The 21,395-nt window shown below is 43.4% G+C and overlaps 1 protein-coding gene across 1 annotated transcript in view; it reads left to right on the top strand.

The window, feature by feature from the left end:
• The first annotated feature begins 1,785 nt into the window (after window positions 1–1,785).
• LOC139228812 (cryptic protein-like) overlaps window positions 1,786–21,395 on the top strand; it is a 33,268-nt gene continuing 13,658 nt past the window's right edge. Inside the window, exons 1-2 of the mRNA XM_070860207.1 lie at window positions 1,786–1,990; window positions 12,850–12,964. Coding sequence (XP_070716308.1) covers window positions 1,786–1,990; window positions 12,850–12,964 — 320 coding nt within the window. The remainder of the gene's footprint in view (window positions 1,991–12,849; window positions 12,965–21,395) is intronic.

Below are 21,395 nucleotides of genomic sequence, written 5' to 3'. Positions count from 1 at the left end.
AGATAAAAGAGAATAAAAAGAAATATAACTCTTACACTTCTGAAATCTGAAACAAAACCAGAAAATGCTGGATACACCCAACAGTTCAAACAGCATCTGTAGAGAGAACAAACAAGACTTATGGACATCTGTTTGGATATGGACCCTTCCTCAGAACTGAAGCATGTTACAGGTGAACAGCATTTTAAAAGAAACAGAGCAAGGGGGTGGGAGGGAGGTGAAAAGAGTAACAAAACCACACAAAGGGAAATAAATAGAATGACCTGTAAGTGCAAAACAGGAGATGGTTAAATGACAGGAGTGATATTAGCATGAGAATGTATTGGTAAATGTGCTGCATGGTTTGATATTAAGTCACAGAGCAGGAAGATCTCATGTTCAATCCTGGGACTTTTCTGAGTTTGCTAATCTCAAGCAAGTCATGACATTTGGCCTTGATAACCCGGGGCTAACAAGTGGAAAAGAGCCAGGATTCTCACCTCTAATTGCTATCCGGTGACCCCCCGCTGGAAAGTGCTTTTGGGTGGCCATTGAGTAAGGACAGGATCACACTTTGGTTGGACGTGCTCCGCCATTTAGCTGATACTCTGATCAGACTCACCCTAAGGACCGGGACTTGGGTGCGGTGCTGGAAGGCTGCTGACACTTAAGCAACTGTATCCCAATATTGTATTCAAGGGAGGAAGAAAAGAGAGAATAAATCGGGGGGGAGAGAATGAAAAACAACCCACTGGAGAGCCACTCGGAATGAGATGGTTCATTTGGTGAGGACCTTGCCCAGCGTGTGGCTCAGAATGGTGCGTTTACCAACTGAGCCATTGGGGTCTATTCTATTTCTTTTAACAGCAAAATGTGCAATGTCCCAACAGTCACCTCAACCAATGGGCATTTGATCACACCTGGCTGTTTTTGAGGCGGTGTAGTCTGTAGCCTTCCTTCCCCAACCCCCGGAATGTGTTACCTGTCAACCTTCAGCCGCAGTTAACCAATTCCAGTCACCCAGGATCGTTTATTTATGATCGATTTGATGCAGCTCCTGAAAGACGCCAGCTAAAGTGCTGAGGAATTCGCAACGACATATCTAAAACTGGTATCAGACAAAGTAAATTTTAAAAGAGTCGCAGTTTTTAAATTAGAAAGTAAGGAATGTTCAACTGCTATAGTAAATGGACTCCTTTTCCCAATTGTTTGGTTCCATCTGTGTACGTTAATGTCGGTACCAACGGGTGGCCTGAATATAGAGATAAAAAGGGGGAGGGAAAACTGCAAATGGTGAAAAATCTGAAATAAAACAGAAAATGCTGGAAATCCTGATTTGAATGAGGAGGCGGGCATTCAGGATTGCATTGGTTTACCGAAAACTCAGGAGGCAGGAGGTGAGAATTAACTGTTAATTGCTGATCGTTTAGCTCCAGTTGAAGAATGATCAGAAAGCGCAGAGACAGGATTTCAGCAACTCCCACTGGCTTCTCTCTGAAACCCAGCTGGTGAAATTGACGGGTTGTTGGATTTCAAACGAAGGAATTATTATATCTGGAAAAAGAAAATGAAATTTGGAAGGGCCGCTCGGTAAGTTTGCTGAAAGTATGATGGACGGGCTCAAAGTTTTGGTGTAGAATTTCTGGGTATTAATGTGGGTTTCCCTTTTTATTTTAAGAGTTTTCTCTATCGTGCTGTTCACTTTACAGACGACAGGGATTGGGGCTGGTAAGTGTTGAAAATGATGATGGTGATTTGCATTGCTAAGATGTATCAAGATTAGTCAATTTCTTTTGGCGTCCAGTAATGTCCAGCGGATATGTTTGGTTAGTTTCAGCCTGTGAAGGTCAAAATTGTGAAGATAAAGGTACCTCCGAACCGGCTGCTCAGAAACACACCGAGAAACCCCACGGCTCCGCTTTCGGGCATTTTAAACAATTCAACGAACAGGCGGAAGACCGAAAATCTCGAAGCCGTGGAGCGATCATACCGTTCATTGGACTAACGGACAGTAAGTAAGAGCAATCGGACAGGCTAGAGGTCATCAACAAGATTTAAGTATTTGTGCTGTACATAGTTACAGCATTTTGAGATTGGTCGTCAGTTACCAATATGCATAATTATTAAATAACGGCAACCGATCACTTTTATAAAATGGTTTATTATGAACAGAAAAAAACGTGGAGGCGATACTGCAATATTTGGACAGAAGTCGTAAACTTGACCCGAGTTTAGCTTCAATTCCACCCTCCCTCTCCAGATCAATTAAATCTTCAATCATCTCTCCTCAGCTTTTTAATCCTTATCCAAACAAATCAGTCTTTACTAAGTAAACATACCCGACACTCACTTGGTTTTATTATCATCCACACAGCGACTACCTGCTGGATGGGGAAATCTTCGGAGGAAAAATCTTGTTTCTGAATCATAACTGGTGCCTACCTGTAGAAATATACAAAAGGACATATTTTAATCGTTCAGGATAGAATAAACCCGAATGTATGGATTCAGCCTATTGGGAGTATTAAGATTTTGTTTGAATTTTGGCTTTCAAATATCAGGATGTGTAGGGCTACTGAAGTTAATTGGATCTACTTCTTGAAAATTTGCTTCATCTGGAGTGTCCATGCTTTTTATCTTCATAGAAACTAGAAATATAGAAAATAGGTGCAGGAACAGGCCATTCGGCCCTTCGAGCCTGCACCACTATTCAATTTGATCATGGCTGATCATGCAACTTCAGTAACCCACTCCTGCCTTCTCTCCATACCCCCGATCCCTTTAGCCATAAGGGCCACATCTAACTCCATTTTGAATATATCCAACAAACTGGCCTCAACAACTTTCTGTGGTAGAGAATTCCATAGGTTCACAATTCTCTGGGTGAAAAAGTTTCTCCTCATCTCGGTCCTATATGGCTTACCCCTTATCCTTAGACTGTGACCCCTGGTTCTGGACTTCCCCCAACATCGGGAACATTTTTTCCTGCATCTAACCTGTCCAATCCTGTCAATTTTATATTCTTCTAAATTCCAGTGAATATAAGCCTAGTCGATCCAGTCTTTCTTTATATGTCAGTCCTGCCATCCCAGGAACCAGTCTGGTGAACCTTCGCTGCACTCATTCAATAGCAAGAATGTCCTTCCTCAGATTAGGAGACCAAAACTGTACACAATACTCATGGTGTGGTCTCACCGAAGCCCTGTACAACTGCAGTAAGACCTCCCTGTTACTATACTCAAATCCTCTCGCTATGAAGGCCAACATGCCATTTGCTTTCTTTACTGCCTGCTGTACCTGCATGCCTACTTTCAATGACTGATGTACCATGACACCAGGTCTCGTTGCACCTCCCCTTTTACTAATCTGTCACCATTCAGATAATCTACCTTCCTGTTTTTGCCACCAAAGTGGATAACTTCACACTTATCCACATTATACTGCATTTGCCATGCATTTGCCCACTCACCTAACCTGTTCAAGTCACCCTGCAGCTTTTTAGCATCCTCCTCCATAGCTCAAACTGCCACCCAGCTTAGTGTCATCTGCAAACTTGGGGATATTACATTCAATTCCTTCATCATTTAAATCATTAATATATATATTGTAAATAGCTGGGGTCCCAGCACCGAACCTTGCGGTACCCCCACTAGCCACTGCCTGCCATTCTGAAAAGGACCCGTTTATTCCCACTCTTTGCTTCCTGACTGCCAACCCCAGTTCTCTAACGTCAATACATTACCCGCAATCCCATGTGCCTTAATTTTGCACACTAATCTCTTGTGTGGGACCTTGTCAAAAGCTTTTTGAAAGTCCAAATACATCACATAGAAACATAGAAAATAGGTGCAGGAGTAGGCCATTTGAGCCTGCACCGCCATTCAATAAGATCATGGCTGATCATTCACCTCAGTACCCCTTTCCTGATTTCTCTCCATACCCCTTGATCCCTTTAGCCGTAAGGGCCATATCTAACTCCCTCTTGAATATATCCAATGAACTGGCATCAACGACTCTCTGCGGCAGGGAATTCCACAGGTTAACAACTCTCTGCGCGAAGAAGTTTTTCCTCCGCTCAGTCCTAAATGGCCTATCCCTTAATCCTAAGACTGTGTCTTCTGGTTGTGTACTTCCCCAACATCGGGAACATCCTTCCCACATCTAACCTGTCCCATCCCGTCAGAATCTATGAGATCCCCTCTCATCCTTCTAAACTCCAATTTATCAAGACCCAGTTGATCCAGTCTCTCCTCGTATGTCCATCTAGCCATCCCTGGAATCAGTCTGGTGAACCTTTGCTGCACTCCCTCTGTAGCAAAAATGTCCTTCCTCAAATTAGGAGACCAAAACTGAACACAATATTCCAGATGAGGCCTCACCAAGGCCCTGTACAATTGCAGTAAGACCTCCCTGCTCCAATACTCAAATCCCCTAGTTATGAAGGCCACTAGTCACTGCCTCCCATTCCGAAAAGGACCCGTTTATCCTGACTCTCTACTTCCTGTCTGCCAACCAATTCTCTATCCACGTCAGTACATTACCCCCAATACCATGTGCTTTGATTTTGCACACTAATCTCTTATGTGGGACCTTGTCAAAGGCCTTTTGAAAATCCAAATACACTACATCCACTGGTTCTCCCTTGTCCACTCTACTAGTTACATCCTCAAAAAATTCCAGAAGATTTGTCAAGCATGATTTCCCCTTCATAAATCCATGCTGACTTGGACCAATCCTGTCACTGCTCTGCAAATACGCTGCTATTTCATCCTTAATAATTGATTCCAACATTTTTCCCATAACTGATGTCAGGCTAACAGGTCTATAATTACCTGTTTTCTCTCTCCCTCCTTTTTTTCTTTTAAGAAGTGGTGTTACATTAGCAACCCTGCAGTCCATAGGAACTGCTCCAGAATCGATAGACTGTTGGAAAATGATTACCAATGTATCCACTATTTCTAGGGCCACTTCCCCAAGTACTCTAGGATGCAGACAATCAGGCCCTGGGGATTTATCAGCCTTTAATCCCATCAATTTCCCACCTAATAAGGATATCCTTCAGTTCCTCCTTCTCAGTAGACCCTCGGTCCCCTAGTACCTCCGGAAGGTTGTTTGTGTCTTCCTTCATGAAGACAGAACCAAAGTATTTGTTCAATTGGTCTGCCATTTCTTTGTTCCCCATTATAATTTCACCGGTGTCCGACTACAAGGGACCTACATTTGTCTTCACTAATCCTTTTCTCTTCACATATCTATAGAAGCTTTTGCAGTCGGTTTTTATGTTCCCGGCAAGCTTCCTCTCGTACTCTATTTTCCCCCTCCTAATTAAACCCTTTGTCCTCTGCTGAATTCTAAATTTCTCCCAGTCCTCAGGTTTGCTGCTTTTTCTGGCCAATTTATATGCCTATTCCTTGGATCTAACACTATCGTTAATTTCCCTTGCTAGCCACGGTTGAGCCACCTTCCCTATTTTGTTTTTACTCCAGACAGGGATGTACAATTGTTGAAGTTCATCCATGTGATCTATAAATGTTTGCCATTGCCTATCCACCGTCAACCCTTTAAGTATCATTTGCCAGTCTATTTTAGCCAATTCATGCCTCATGCTGTCAAAGTTGGCTTTCCTTAAGTTCAGGACCTTAGTTTCTGAATTAACTGTGTCACTCTCCATCTTAATAAAGAATTCTACCATATTATGGTCACTCTTCCCCAAGGGGCTTCGCACAACAAGATTGCTAATTAGTCCCTTCTCATTACACATCACCCAGTCTAGGATGGCCAGCTCTCTGGTTGGTTCCTCGACATATTGGTCGAGAAAACCATCCCTAATACATTCCAGGAAATCCTCCTCCACCGCATTGCTACCAGTTTAGTTAGCCCAATCTATATGTAAATTAAAGTCGCCCATGATAACATCCACTGGTTCTCTCTTATCCACTCTACTAGTTACATCCTCACAAAATTCTAGAAGATTTGTCAAGCATGATTTCCCTTTCATAAATCCATGCTGACTTGGACCAATACTGTCACTGCTTTCCGAATGTGCTGCGCTTGCATCTTTAATAATTGATTCCAGCATTTTCCCTACTACCGATGTCGGGCTAACCGGTCTATAATGCCCTGTTTTCTCTCTCTCTCCTCTTTTTAAAAAGTGCGGTTACGTTAGCTACCCTCCAATCCATAGGAACTAATCCAGAGTCCAAGGAATGTTGGAAAATGGACACTAGGGCCACTTCCTGAAAGTCTGCATCCCAGAGTACATCAGGCCCTGGGGATTTATCTGCCTTCGATCCCATCAATTTCCCTAACACCATTTCCTGACTAATAAGGATTTCCCTCAGTTTCTCCTTCTTGCTAGACCCTCGGTCCCCTTGTATTTTCGGGAGGTTATTTGTGTCTTCCTTAGAGAAGGCAGAACCAAAGTATTTGTTCAGCTGGTCTGCCATTTCCTTGTTTCCCCATTATGAATTCACCTGATTCTGACTGCGAGGGACCTACATTAGTCTTCACTAATCCTTTTCTCTTCACATATCTATGGAAGCTTTTGCAGTCAGTTTTTATGTTCCCTGCAAGCTTACACTCGTACTCTTATTTTCCCCCTTCTAATTAAGCCCTTTGTCCTCTTCTACTAAATTCTAAATTTCTCCCAGTGCTCAGGTTTGCTGCTTTTTCTAGCCAATTTATATGCCTCTTCCTTGGATTTTGCACTATCCCTAATTTCCTTTGTTAGCCACGGTTGAGCCACTTTCCCCGTTTTATTTTTATGCCAGACAGGGATGTACAATTCTTGTAGTTCATCCATGTTATCTTTAAATGTCTGCCATTGCCTACCTACCATCAACCCTTTCAGTATCATTTGCCAGTCTATCCTAGCCAATTCATGTCTCATACCATCAAAGTTATCTTTCTTTAATTTCAGGACCCCAGTCTCTGAATTAATTATGTCACTTAATGAAGAATTCTACCATATTATGATCACTCTTCCCGACAAGATTGCTAATTAATCCCCCCTCATTACACAAGACCCAGTCTAGGATGGCCTGCTCTCTAGTTGGTTCCTCAACATATTGGTCTAGAAAACCATCCCTTATACGCTCCAGGAAATCCTCCTCCACAGTATTGCTACCAGTTTGGTTAGCCCAATCTATATGTAGATTAAAGTCACCCATGATAACTGCTGTACCTTTATTGCATGCATCTCTAATTTCCTTTTTGATGCCTTCCCCAATCTTACTACTACTGTTTGGTGGTCTGTACACAACTCCCACTAACATTTTCTGCCCTTTGATGTTTCGCAGCTCTGCCCATATAGATTCCACATCATCCAAGCTAATGTGCTTCTTTACTATTGTTAATCTCCTATTTAACAAGTAATGCCACCTCTTTCTTCCTGTCTATCCTTCTTGAATATTGGCTACTCCTGACTATTGAGTTCCCAGCCTTGGTCACCTGGAGCCATGTCTCTGTAATCCTAGTTACATCATATCCGTTAACAGCTATCTGCGCAGTTAATTCATCCACCTTATTACAAATGCTCCTCACATTGAGACTTAGCCTTCAGGCTTGTTTTTTTTTAGCACTCTTTGTCCTTTTTAGAATTATGTTGTAATGTGGCCCTTTTTTGATTTTTGCCCTTGATGTCTCTGCCCTCCACTCTTACTTTTCTCCTTCCTACCTGTTGCTTCTGCCCCCTTTTTCCTTCCCTCTGCCTCCCTGCATAGACTCCCATCCCACTGCCATATTAGTTTAAACCCTCTCCAACAGCACTAGTAAACACTCTGCCTCGGACATCGGTTCCAGTCCTGCCCAGGTGCAGACCATCTGGTTTATACTGGTCCCATCTCACCACCCCGCCCCCCTCCTGCCAGAACTGGTTCCAATGTCCCAGGAATTTGAATTTGTTCCCCTTGCACCATTCCTCAAGCCACATATTCATCTGAACTATCCTGCTATTCCTACTCTGACTAGCATGTGGCACTGGTAGCAATCCTGAGATTACTACTTTTTTTGAGGTCCTACTTTTTAATTTATCTCCTCGCTGCCTAAATCCAGCTTGTAGGACCTCGTTCCAATTTTTACCTACATCGTTGGTACCTATATGCACCACGACAGCTGGCTGTTCACCGTCTCCCTCCAGAAATGCCCTGCAGCCGCTCCGAGACATCCTTGACCCTTGCACCAGGGAGGCAACATACCATCCTGGAGTCTCATTTGCGGCTGCAGAAACGCCTAGCCATTCCCCTTGCAATAGAATCCCCTATCACTATAACTCTCCAACTCTTTTTCCTGCCCTCCTGTGCAGCAGAGTCACCCCTGATGCCATGAACTTGGCTGCTGATGCCTTCCCCTGATGAGCCACCTCGCTCAACATGTGCCATAACTGGCATTGTTGTTCTGATTGGTGGTAAAATTCTCTGAGGCAACAGTGATAAAAAGGAAAGGACTTGCATTTCGAGAGCACCTTTTACGACAGAAGGACGCCCCAAAGTGTTTTACAGCCAATGAAGTATATTTGACGTGTTGTAATGTAGGGAAATGCAGCAGCCGATTTGCGCACAGCAAGGTTCCACAAACATCAATGAGATACATGACTAGATTGTGGCCTGGAATTTCCTCCATATTTGCACCCAGATGCACATGTAATCTTGGTGTAATCAAATTACATACCATAACAGATAATGGAGCTTTGGATGCAAGTGAGTTATGCACATAACTACAATAGTCCAAGTAGCCTCAATATTTTATGTCTGTCCATCAAACCCATCTGTGCAAAGGAATCTCCATCGACAAACTGACCACCCACAAGACTGACCAAAACTGACCCTGACTCTCAATGTGAATATCCTCCAATTGCCAATTGCTTTTTTGGGGGGGGTGGGGTGTTTCTCAACATTGTATCCAGATTTTCAAATGCAGCAGGGTACAAAATCATTTTCCTGGTCTTTAAATTTAAATTGATGATGCACTCCAGTCCCTCTGGTGTCCACCTCTTGTGGAAGGCCGCGAGCGTACCGGTAGACATAAGAACATAAGAATTAGGAACAGGAGTAGGCCATCTAGCCCCTCGAGCCTGCTCTGCCATTCAAAAAGGTCATGGTTGATCTGGCCGTGGACTCAGCTCCACTTAACCGCCCGCTCCCCGTAACCCTTAATTCCCTTATTGGTTTAAAAATCTATCTATCTGTGATTTGAATACATTCAATGAGCTAGCCTCAACTGCTTCCTTGGGCAGAGAATTCCACAGATTCACAACCCTCTAGGAGAAGAAATTCCTTCTCAAATCGGTTTAAATTGGCTCCCCCGTATTTTGAGGCTGTGCCCCCTAGTTCTAGTCTCCCTGACCAGTGGAAACAACCTCTCTGCCTCTATCTTGTCTATCCCTTTCATTACTTTAAATGTTTCTATAAGATCACCCCTCATCCTTCTGAACTCCAACGAGTAAAGACCCAGTCTACTCAATCTATCATCATAAGGTAACCCCCTCATCTCCGGAATCAGCCTAGTGAATCGTCCCTGTACCCCCTCCAAAGCTAGTATATCCTTAAGTAAGGTGACCAAAACTGCACTCAGTACTCCAGGTGCGGCCTCACCAATACCCTGTACAGTTGCAGCAGGACCTCCCTGCTTTTGTACTCCATCCCTCTCGCAATGAAGGCCAACATTCCATTCGCTTTCCTGATTACCTGCAAACTAACTTTTTGGGATTCATGCACAAGGACCTCCAGGTCCCTCTGCACTGCAGAATGTTGTAATTTCTCCCCATTCAAATAATATTCCCTTTTACTGTTTTTTTTTTTTTTCTTTCCCCAAGGTGGATGACCTCACACTTTCCGACATTGTATTCCATCTGCCAAACCTTAGCCAATTCGCTTAACCTATCTAAATCTCTCTGCAGCCTTTCTGTGTCTTCTACACGACCTGCTTTTCCACTAATCTTTGTGTCATCTGCAAATTTTGTTGCACTACATTCTGTCCCCTCTTCCAGATCATCTATGTATATTGTAAACAGTTGTGGTTCCAGCACCGATCCCTGTGGCACACCACTAACCACCAATTTCCAACCCGAAAAGGACCCATTTATCCCGACTCTCTGCTTTGTACGCCAGCCAATTCTCTATCCATGCTAATACATTTCCTCTGACTCCGCATACCTTTATCTTCTGCAGTAACCTTTTGTGTGGCACCTTATCGAATGCCTTTTGAAAATCTAAATACACCACATCCATTGGTACACCTCTATCCACCATGCTCGTTATATCCTCAAAGAATTCCAGTAAATTAGTTAAACATGATTTCCCCTTCATGAATCCATGTTGCGTCTGCTTGATTGCACTGTTCCTATCTAGATATCCCGCTATTTCTTCCTTAATGATAGTTTCAAGCATTTACCCCACTACAGATGTTAAGCTAACTGGCCTATAGATACCTGCCTTTTGTCTGCCCCCTTTTTTTAAACAGAGGCGTTACATTAGCTGCTTTCCAATCCGCTGGTACCTCCCCAGAGTCCAGAGAATTTTGGTAGATTAGAACGAATGCATCTGCTATAACTTCTGCCATCTCTTTTAATACCCTGGGATGCATTTCATCAGGACCAGGGGACTTGTCTACCTTGAGTCCCATTAGCCTGTCCAGCACTACCCCCTTAGTGATAGTGATTGTCTCAAGGTCCTCCCTTCCCACATTCCTGTGACCAGCAATTTTTGGCATGGTTTTTGTGTCTTCCACTGTGAAGACTGAAGCAAAATAATTGTTTAAGGTCTCAGCCATTTCCACATTTCCCATTATTAAATCCCCCTTCTCATCTTCTAAGAGACCAACATTTACTTTAGTCGCTCTTTTCCGTTTTATATATCGGTAAAAGCTTTTACTATCTGTTTTTATGTTTTGCGCAAGTTTACTTTCGTAATCTCTCTTTCCTTTCTTTATTGCTTTCTTAGTCATTCTTTGCTGTCGTTTAAAATTTTCCCAATCTTCTAGTTTCCCACTAACCTTGGCCACCTTATACGCATTGGTTTTTAATTTGATACTCTCCTTTATTTCCTTGGTTATTCACGGCTGGTTATCCCTTCTCTCACCGCCCTTTTTCACTGGAATATATTTTTGTTGAGTACTATGAAAGAGCTGCTTAAAATCTCCACTGTTCCTCAATTGTGCCACCATTTAGTCTATGTTCCCAGTCTACTTAGCCAACTCTGCCCTCATCCCACTGTAGTCGCCTTTTGTTTAAGCATAATACGCTCGTTTGAGACACTACTTCCTCACCCTCAATCTGTATTACAAATTCAACCATACTGTGATCACTCATTCCGAGAGGATCTTTTACGAGGAGATCGTTTATTTTTCCTGTCTCATTACACAGGACCAGATCTAAGATAGCTTGCTCCCTTGTAGGTTCTGTAACATACTGTTCTAAGAAACAATCCCGTATGCATTCTATGAATTCCTCCTCCAGGCTACCCCGTGCGATTTGATTCGACCAATTGATATGTAGGTTAAAATCCCTCATGATTACTGCCGTTCCTTTTTCACATGCCTCCACTATTCCCTTGATTATTGCCCGCCCCACCGTGAAGTTATTATTTGGGGGCCTATAAACTACGCCCACCAGTGACTTTTTCCCCTTATTATCTCTAATCTCCACCCACAATGATTCAACATTTTGTTCATTAGAGCCAATATCGTCTCTCATAACTGCCCTGATATCATCCTTTTATTAACAGAGCTACTCCACCTTCTTTCCCCTTCTTGTCTATCTTTCCGAATTGTCAGATACCCCTGTATGTTTAATTTCCAGACTTGGCCACCCTGCAACCACTTTTCTGTAATGGCCACCATATCATACCTATTTGTAATGATTTGCGCCGTCAACTCATTTACTTTATTTCGAATGCTGCGTGCGTTTAGGTAGAGTGTTTTAATACTAGTTTTTAAACCATGATTTTTAGTTTTGACTCCTCCTGCAGCCCCTTTTATATTCATACATATTGTCCCTTCCTATCACCTTGTGGTTTACACTTACCCCAGTGCTACTCTGCTCTGTTGCCTCCTGCCTTTTGCATTCTTTCTTGGGATCCTGTTCATCTGAGCTCTCACCCATTCTAACTAGCTCAGAGCCCTCTCCTGTATTCCGAATACTCCTTGCATTGAGGCACCGAGCTTTTATGCTTGCCTTTTTATTACACTTTGACCCTTTAGAATTTTGCTGTACAGTGGCCCTTTTTGTTTTTTGCCTTGGGTTTCTCGGCCCTCCACTTTTATTCATCTCCTTTCTGTGCTTTGCTTTTGTCTCCATTTTGTTTCCATCTGTCTCCCTGAATTGGTTCCCATCCCCCTGCCATATTAGTTTAACTCCTCCCCAACAGCACTAGCAAACACTCCCCCATGGACATTGGTTCCGGTCGTGCCTAGGTGCAGACCGTCCGGTGTGTATTAGTCCCACCTCCCCCAGAGCCGGTTCCAATGCCCCAGGAATTTGAATCCCTCCCTGCTGCACCACTGCTCAAGCCACGTATTCATCTGAGCTATCCTGCGATTCCTACTCTGACTAGCACGTGGCACTGTAATCCCGAGATTGCTACTTTTGAGGTCCTATGTTTTAATTTAGCTCCTAGCTCCTTAAATTCGTCTCGTAGGACCTCATCCCTTTGTTTTTTACCTATATCGTTGGTACCAATGTGCATCACGACAACTGGCTGTTCACCCTCCTTTTTCAGAATGTCCTGCACCCGCTCCGAGACATCCTTGACCCTTGCACCAGGGTGGCAACATACGATCCTAGACACTGTGTACTCCATCTCTAGGGACACCCTGGCAGGAATGTATATATTAATTTTTATATTTCAAATGTTTAATTTATTTCTCTCTCCCTAGGTAGCAGACTGAACAGGAGTTGTTGTCAGAATGGAGGCACATGCGTACTTGGCAGTTTTTGTGTTTGTCCTAAACACTTCCTGGGGAGAAACTGTGAATATGATGAACGGATCAGGCAAGATCAGTTGTGTTGTTCGAATTTAAGAATCGCAACCATCTCAAAGTTAGCAAGTCAGTTCCCAGTCTGTATTGAGTTAACTGATTTAAGCTGGTGCTGTGGCAAAGATGCTGCGATTGGTTGCAGTGCTCCAAGTAAGGAAATACAAAATCTGGCCTCATCCCTGATAGATATCCTTTAATGCTAGTGCATATTTGGATGCCAAGTGAGGAACACAGATATGTTTGGGACTGAAAAAGATTATTTGGGTCTATCTGGCCAAACTTAGAGTTCAGGACCAAAACACAGGTCATTACCTATATCAGACTTAATTGGGATATCTTCCACAGTTGGCCATACTGCAGTGCTTTATTTTCAAGGTTCGCACATGAATATTGGTCATTTGAGCAAAGTGATTAACTGTCGCTCATGGAACTGCACTCCAGTGGAAAACACAATACAAATATTGGCCGTTTGGCTGATAGTGAGGAAGAAAGCTGTAGACTGCTGGAAGATCAAAATGGATTGGTCAGGTGGGCAGAAAAATGGCAAATGGAATTCAATCTGGAGAAGTGTGACGTAGTGCATTTGGGGAGGGCTAACAAGGCATGGGAATACACAATAAATGGTAGGATACTGAGAAGTGTAGAGGGACAGAGGGACCTAAGAGTGCATGTTCATAGATCCCTAAAGGTAGCAGGACAGGTAGATAAGGTAGTTCAGAAGAAATATGGGATACTTTCCTTTATTAGCCAAGGCATACAATATAAGAGCAAGGAAGTTATGCTTGAATTGTACAAAACACTAGTTCGGCCACAGTTCAAGTAATGTGTACAATTGTGGTCACCACATTACAGGAAAGATGTGATTGCACTAGAGAGTGTACAGAGGAGATTTAAAAGGATGTTGCCAGGGCTGGATAATTTTAGCTATGAGAACAGATTGGATAGGCTGGTGTTTTCGTTGGGATTGGGGAGACTTAATTGAGGTGTATAAAATTATGACTGGAGTAATTCGAGTGGATAGGAAGGACCTATTTCCCTTAGCAGAGTGGTCAATAACCAAGGGGTATAGATTTAAAATAATTAAAAGGATTAGAGGGGAGTTGAGGAGAATGTTTTTCAGGTGATGGGGGTCTGGAACTCACTGCCTGAAAGGGTGGTAGAGACAGAAACCCACATCACATTTTAAAAAGTACTTGGATACACACTTTGAAGTGCCGTAACCTGTAGGGCTGCAGATGAAGAGCTGGAAAGTGTGCTTATTTTGGATAGCTCTTTGTGTCTGTGCTGGCTAAAAATGGGCTGAGTGGTCTCCTTGTGTGCCATAAATTCTATGAATCTGAGGCTTTGTCAATAGTTGGTTGGCTGAATGGATAAAGGTAACAGACTTGAATGTCCCAGACTTGAATTGAGTTATCTGATCAGGATTTAGTTTGTTACTATTATCCTCCTCTGTCCTCAGCTAGGGAGGAGAAAAATTAACCAGGTTTTTCACTTCTGAGTGTTCATCTTGTGCATGAGACCCATCTCCTGCTCCCTCGAACCTATTCCCCCTAAACTGCTGGCCATCTAACTTCCCTTCCTGGCTTCCATTTTAGCTGATATTGTTAACGATTCTCTCTCCTCGGGTACTGTCCCCCTCTCTCTGAAATCTTCCATCATCACACCTCTCCTCAAAAAAAAAAAAACAACTCTTGACTCCCTCAGTCCTTGCAGACTACCGCCCCATCTCCAATCTCCCTTTACTCTCAAGTCCTTGAACATGTCGCCTCCCAAATTTGTGCCTATCTTTCCCAGAACTCCATGTTTGAATCCCTCCAATCCGGTTTCTGCCACTGCCATAGTAACAAAACAGCTCTTATCAAAATCACAAATGACATCCTATGCGACTGTGACAAAGGTAAACTAACCCTACATGTCCTTTTTTGACCTATCTGCAGCCTTTGACACGGTTGATCACACCATCCTCAAACGCCTCTCTACTATCGTCCAGCTGGGTGGGAATGCATTCACCTGGTTGCATTCTTATCTAAATCATAGCCAGAGAAATACCTACACTGGCTTCTCCTCCCACTCCTGCACCGTTACCCTTGGTACCCCCCCACCCCCAAGGATCTACCCTTGGCCACCTCTTATTTCTCATCGACATGCTTCCTTGGTGACACCGTCCGAAAACAAAGCATCAGTTTCCATATGTACGCTGACGGCACCCAGCTCTACCTCACCACCATCTCTCTCGACTCCTCTACAGTCTCTCTAAATTATCAGACTGCTTGTCCGATATCCAGTACTGGATGAGCACAAATTTCCTCCAATTAAATATTGGGAAGACTGAAGCCATTGTCTTTGGTCTCTGCCACAAACTCCGTTCCCTAGCCATCTACTCCATCCCTCTCCTTGGCAACTGTCTGAGGCTGAACCAGACTGTTCGCAACTTTGGTGTCATATTTAACCGAGCTTCCGACCACCTATCTGTGCCATCAGTAAGACAGCTTATTTTCATCTCTGGAACATTGCTTGACTCCACCCTTGCCTCAGGTCATCTGCTGTTGAAACCCTCATCCATGCCTCAGTTACCTTTTTAGACTTGAGTATTATAATGCTCTCCTTGTCATTCTCCCACATGCTACCCTCCATAAACTTGAAGTTGTCCAAAACTCTGCTGTCCATGACCTAACTTGCATCAAGGAAGAGGCTTATAATGTTGCCAAAAAGAGTAGTAAGCCTGAAGATTGGGAGGATTTTAGAATTCAGCAAAGGATGACCAAGAAATTGATGAAACAGAAAATAGAATGAGAGTAAGCTAGCGAGAGACATAAAAACAGACTGTAAAATCTTCTCTAGGTATGTAAAAAGGAAAAGATTATTGAAAGTAACTGAGTCCCTTATGGGCTGAGGCAGGAGAAATTATAATGGGGAAATAAGGAAATGGCAGAGAAATTAAATACATACTTTCTGTCTTCGCAGAAGAAGCCGCAAAATATCTCCCAGAAATGGTGGAGAACTAAGGGTCTAGCAAGATTGAGGAATTGAAATGAAATGGTATTAGTAAAAAAAAAAGTACTGGAGAAATTATTGGGGTTGAAAGCCAATAAATCCACTAGACCTGATGACATACATCCTAGGGTTTTGAAAGAAGTGGTTATAGAGATAGTGGATGCATTATCCACAAGTAAGTAACTTGTTAATGTTGTTGCCAATTTAAGTGTATCTTAGGGTTAAGTCATGGCAGGAGAGCTCGGTCACGTGATATGCTCCTCCTGTACCATGTGGGAACTCTGACACTTCTGATGTCCCAGACGACTACATGTGCGGGAAGTGTGTCCACCTCCAGCTCCTGACGGTCCACGTTGCGGAATTGGAGCTGAGGGTGGATTCACTCTGGAACATCCACGATGCTGAGAATGACGTGAGTAGCACGTGTAGCGAGCTGGTCTTGCCACAGGTGAAGGGTCCACAGCCAGCTCGTGAATGGAAGACCAGCAGGAAGAGCAGTACAAGGAAGGTAGTGCAGGGGTCCCCTGCGGTCATCCCCCTGCAAAACAGATACACTGTTTTGAGTACTGTTGAGGGGGATGACTCATCAGGGGAGGTCAGCAGCAGCCAAGTTCATGGCACCGTAGATGGTCCAGGAGGGCAGGAAAAAGAGTGGGAGAGCGATAGTGATAGGGGATTCAATTGTAAGGGGAATAGATGGGCGTTTCTGCGGCCGCAACCGAGACTCCAGGATGGTATGTTGCCTCCCTGGTCCAAGGGTCAAGGATGTCTCGGAGCGGGTGCAGGACATTCTAAAAAGGGAGGGAGAACAGCCAGTTGTCGTGGTGCACATTGGTACCAACGACATAGGTAAAAAAAAGGATGAGGTCCTACGAGATGAATTTAAGGAGCTAGGAGCTAAATTTAAAAAGTAGGACCTCAAAAGTAGTAATCTTGGGATTGCTACCAGTGCCACGTGCTAGTCAGAGTAGGAATCCCAGGATAGCGCAGATGAATACGTGGCTTGAGCAGTGGTGCAGCAGGGAGGGATTCAAATTCCTGGGGCATTGGAACAGGTTCTGGGGGGAGGTGGGACCAGTACAAACCGGACGGTCTGCACCTGGGCAGGACCGGAACCAATGTCCATGCGGGAGAGTTTGCTAGTGCTGTTGGGGAGGAGTTAAACTAATATGGCAGGGGCATGGGAATCAATGAAGGGGAGACAGAGGGAAACAAAAAGGAGGCAAAAGCAAAAGACAGAAAGGAGATGAGTAAAAGTGGAGGGCAGAGAAACCCAAGGCAAAAAACAAAAAGGGCCACTGAATATAAAGGGGCTGCAGGAGGGGTCAAAACTAAAAATCATGGTTTTAAAAACTAGGATTAAAACACTACCTAAACGCAAGCAGCATTCGAAATAAAGTAAATGAGTTGACGGCACAAATCATTACAAAGGGGTATGATTTGGTGGCCATTACAGAAACATGGTTGCAGGGTGGCCAAGACTGGGAATTAAACATACAGGGGTATCTGACGATTCGGAAAGATGGATAAGAAGGGAATGGAGGTGGGGTAGCTCTGTTAATAAAGGATGACATCAGGGCAGTTGTGAGAGACGATATTGGCTCTAATGAACAAAATGTTGAATCATTGTGGGTGGAGATTAGAGATAATAAGGGGAAGAAGTCACTGGTGGGCGTAGTTTATAGGCCCCCAAATAATAACTTCACGGTGGGGTGGGCAATAATCAAGGGAATAATGGAGGCATGTGAAAAAGGAATGGCAGTAGTCATGGGGGATTTTAACCTACATATCAATTGGTCGAATCAAATTGCACGGGGTAGCCTGGAGGAGGAATTCATAGAATGCATACGGGATTGTTTCTTAGAACAGTATGTTACAGAACTGACAAGGGAGCAAGCTATCTTAGATCTGGTCCTGTGTAATGAGACAGGAAAAATAAATGATCGCCTCGTAAAAGATCCTCTCTGAAGGAGTGATCACAGTATGGTTAAATTTGTAATACAGATTGAGGGTGAGGAAGTTGTGTCAGAAACGAGGGTACTATGCTTAAACAAAGGGGACTACAGTTAGATGAGTGTAGAGTTGGCTAAAGTAGATTGGAAACACAGACTAAACGGTGGCACAATTGAGGAATAGTGGAGGACTTTTAAGGAGCTCTTTCATAGTGCGCAACAAAAATATATTCCAGTGAAAAAGGGCGGTAAAAGAAGGGATAACCAGCCGTGGATAACCAAGGAAATAAAGGAGAGTATCAAATCAAATACCAATGCGTATAAGGTGGCCAAGGTTAGTGGGAAACTAGAAGATTGGGAAAATTTTAAACAACAGCAAAGAATGACTAAAAAAGCAACAAAGAAAGGAAAGATAGATTACGAAGGTAAACTTGCGCAAAACATAAAAACAGATATTAAAAGCTTTTACAGATATATAAAATGGAAAAGAGTGACTAAAGTAAATGTTGGTCCCTTAGAAGATGAGCAGGGGGACTTAATAATGGGAAATGTGGAAATGGCTGAGACGTCAAACAATTATTTTGCTTCGGTCTTCACAGTGGAAGACACAAAAACCATGCCAAAAATTGCTGGTCACAGGAATGTGGGAAGGGAGGACCTTGAGACAATCACTATCACGAGGGGGGTAGTGCTGGACAGGCTAATGGGACTCAAGGTAGACAAGTCCCCTGGTCCTGATGAAATGCATCCCAGGGTATTAAAAGAGATGGCGGAAGTTATAGCAGATGCATTCATTATAATCTACCAAAATTCTCTGGACTCTGGGGAGGTACCAGCGGATTGGAAAGCAGCTAATGTAACGCTTCTATTTTTTTTTAAAAAAAGGGGGCAGACAAAAGGCAGGTAACTTTTGGCCAGTCAGTTGAACATCTGTAGTGGGGAAAATGCTTGAAACTATCATTAAGGAAGAAATAGCGGGACATCTAGATAGGAATAGTGCAATCAAGCAGACGCAGCATGGATTTATGAAGGGGAAATCATGTTTAACTAATTTACTGGAATTCTTTGAGGATATAACGAGCATGGTGGATAGAGGTGTACCGATGGATGTAGTGTATTTAGATTTCCAAAAGGCATTCAATAAGGTGACTCACAAAAGGTTACTGCAGAAGATAGAGGTACGTGGAGTCAGAGGAAATGTATTAGCATGGATAGAGAATTGGCTGGCGAACAGAAAACAGAGAGTCGGGATAAATGGGTCCTTTTCAGGTTGGAAATTGGTGGTTAGTGGTGTGCCACAGGGATCGGTGCTGGGACCACAACTGTTTACAATATACAGAGATGACCTGGAAGATGGGACAGAGTGTAGTGTAACAAAATTTGCAGATGACACAAAGATTAGTGGGAAAGCGGGTTGTGTCGTGGACACAGAGGCTGCAAAGAGATTTAGATAGGTTAAGCGAATTGGCTAAGGTTTGGCAGATGGAATACAATGTCGGAAAGTGTGAGGTCATCCACCTTGCGGTGGGGGTGGGGGGGAACAGTAAAAGGGAATATTATTTGAATGGGGAGATATTGCAACCTGCTGCGGTGCAGAGGGACCTGGGGGTCCTTGTGCATGAAACTCTTTTGAGTTTACCTGAAAATAAACATAAACATTAAAACCATGCCACCCGCCTGGGTGACACAGCAGACATTTTCAAGGCCCCTTTTTTTTTTCGTTTTTTTTTGGGGCGCTAAAATCAAATTTTTCCAGTGCCCCCTATAAAAGGGGAGGGGGACACTAAAAGCACCGGCAATGAAAACAAATTAAACTTTAAAACGTAAAATCAAATTAAAATTTGGTTTCCTTGTGCATGAATCTTAAAAAGTTAGTTTGCAGGTGCAGCAGGTAATCAGGAAGGCGAATGGAATGTTGGCCTTCATTGCGAGAGGGATGGAGTCCAAAAGCAGGGAGGTCCTGCTGCAACTGTACAGGGTATTGGTGAGGCCGCACCTGGAGTACTGCGTGCAGTTTTGGTCACCTTACTTAAGGAAGGATATACTAGCTTTGGAGGGGGTACAGAGACGATTCACTAGGCTCATTCCGGAGATGAGGGGGTTACCTTATGATGATTAGATTGAGTAGACTGGGTCTTTACTCATTGGAGTTCAAAAGGATGAGGGGTGATCTTATAGAGACATTTAAAATAATGAAAGGGATAGACAAGATAGAGGCGGAGAGGTTGTTTACACTGGTCGGGGAGACTAGAACTCGGGGGCACAGCCTCAAAATACGTGGCAGCCAATTTAAAACCGAGTTGAGAAGGAATTTCTTCTCCCAGAGGGTTATGAATCTGTGGAATTCTCTGCCCAAGGAAGCAGTTGAGGCTAGCGCATTGAATGTATTCAAATCACAGATAGATAGATTTTTAACCAATAAGGGAATTAAGGGTTACGGGGAGCGGGCGGGTAAGTGGAGCTGAGTCCATGGCCAGATCAGCCATGGTCTTATTGAATGGCGGAACAGGCTCGAGGGGCTCGATGGCCTACTCCTGTTCCTAATTCTTATGTTCTTATTCATGCCCAACAGGAGGGAGGGGGCCAGTTCTGGATTTATTTTGATGAAATGAAGCTGGGCACGTGGCAGGAGCATCAGTGGGAGAACATTTTTGTGGTGGTGATCATAATTCAGTTAGTTTTAGCAAAATTATAGATAAGAACGGAGATAAAACAGGAGTAAAGGTTCTAATTTTGGGGGGTGGGGGGGTGGGAGACGAGAGACCAATTTTACTAGGTTGAGAAGTGATTTTGCAAAAGTAGACTGGAAACAGCAACTTGAAGATCCGAGTAGTGGGAGGTATTCAAGAGGGAGATACATGGGGTTCAGGGTAAACATATTCCCATAAAGAAAAGGATAGAACTGTTCCCCTGGATGACAAGGTGCATTGATTCAGTGGCAGGAAGCAAAGGGTAAGATAAGGCAAAAAAGGAAGCTTGTATCAGATATTGAGCGCTCAATACTGCAGAAAGCCTCGAAGAGTATAGAAAGTATAGGGGTGAAATTAAGAAGGAAATTAGGAAAGCAGAGAGAGGGCATGAAAACATACTGGCAAGTATAATTTAAAAAAAACCCAAAGATGTTTTATAATTACATAAAGAGCAAGAGGATAACGAATGAATGAATTGGACCTATTAGGGAAAGATGTGATTGCACTAGAGTGGGTACAGAGGAGATTTATGGGGATGTTGCCAGGACTGAGAATTTTTGCTGAGGAAAGATTGGATAGGCTGGGGTTGTTTTCTTTGGAACATATGAGGCTGAGGGGAGATTTAATTGAGGTGTGTGAAATTATGAGGAGCCTAGATAGGTCCTTCCTATTCACTCTATTTCCCTTAGCAGAGGGGGACATAGATTTGTTGAAGTAGTTGATAGAAGGATTAGAGAGGAGATGATGAAAACATTTTCACCGAGAGGCGGGGTCTGGAACTCACTGCCTGAAAGGGTGATTGAGGCAG

This window comes from Pristiophorus japonicus, chromosome 2, assembly GCF_044704955.1.
Source record: "Pristiophorus japonicus isolate sPriJap1 chromosome 2, sPriJap1.hap1, whole genome shotgun sequence".
In the NCBI taxonomy this organism is placed as follows: Eukaryota; Metazoa; Chordata; class Chondrichthyes; family Pristiophoridae; genus Pristiophorus; species Pristiophorus japonicus.
This window is presented reverse-complemented; position numbering and strand designations above follow the sequence as displayed.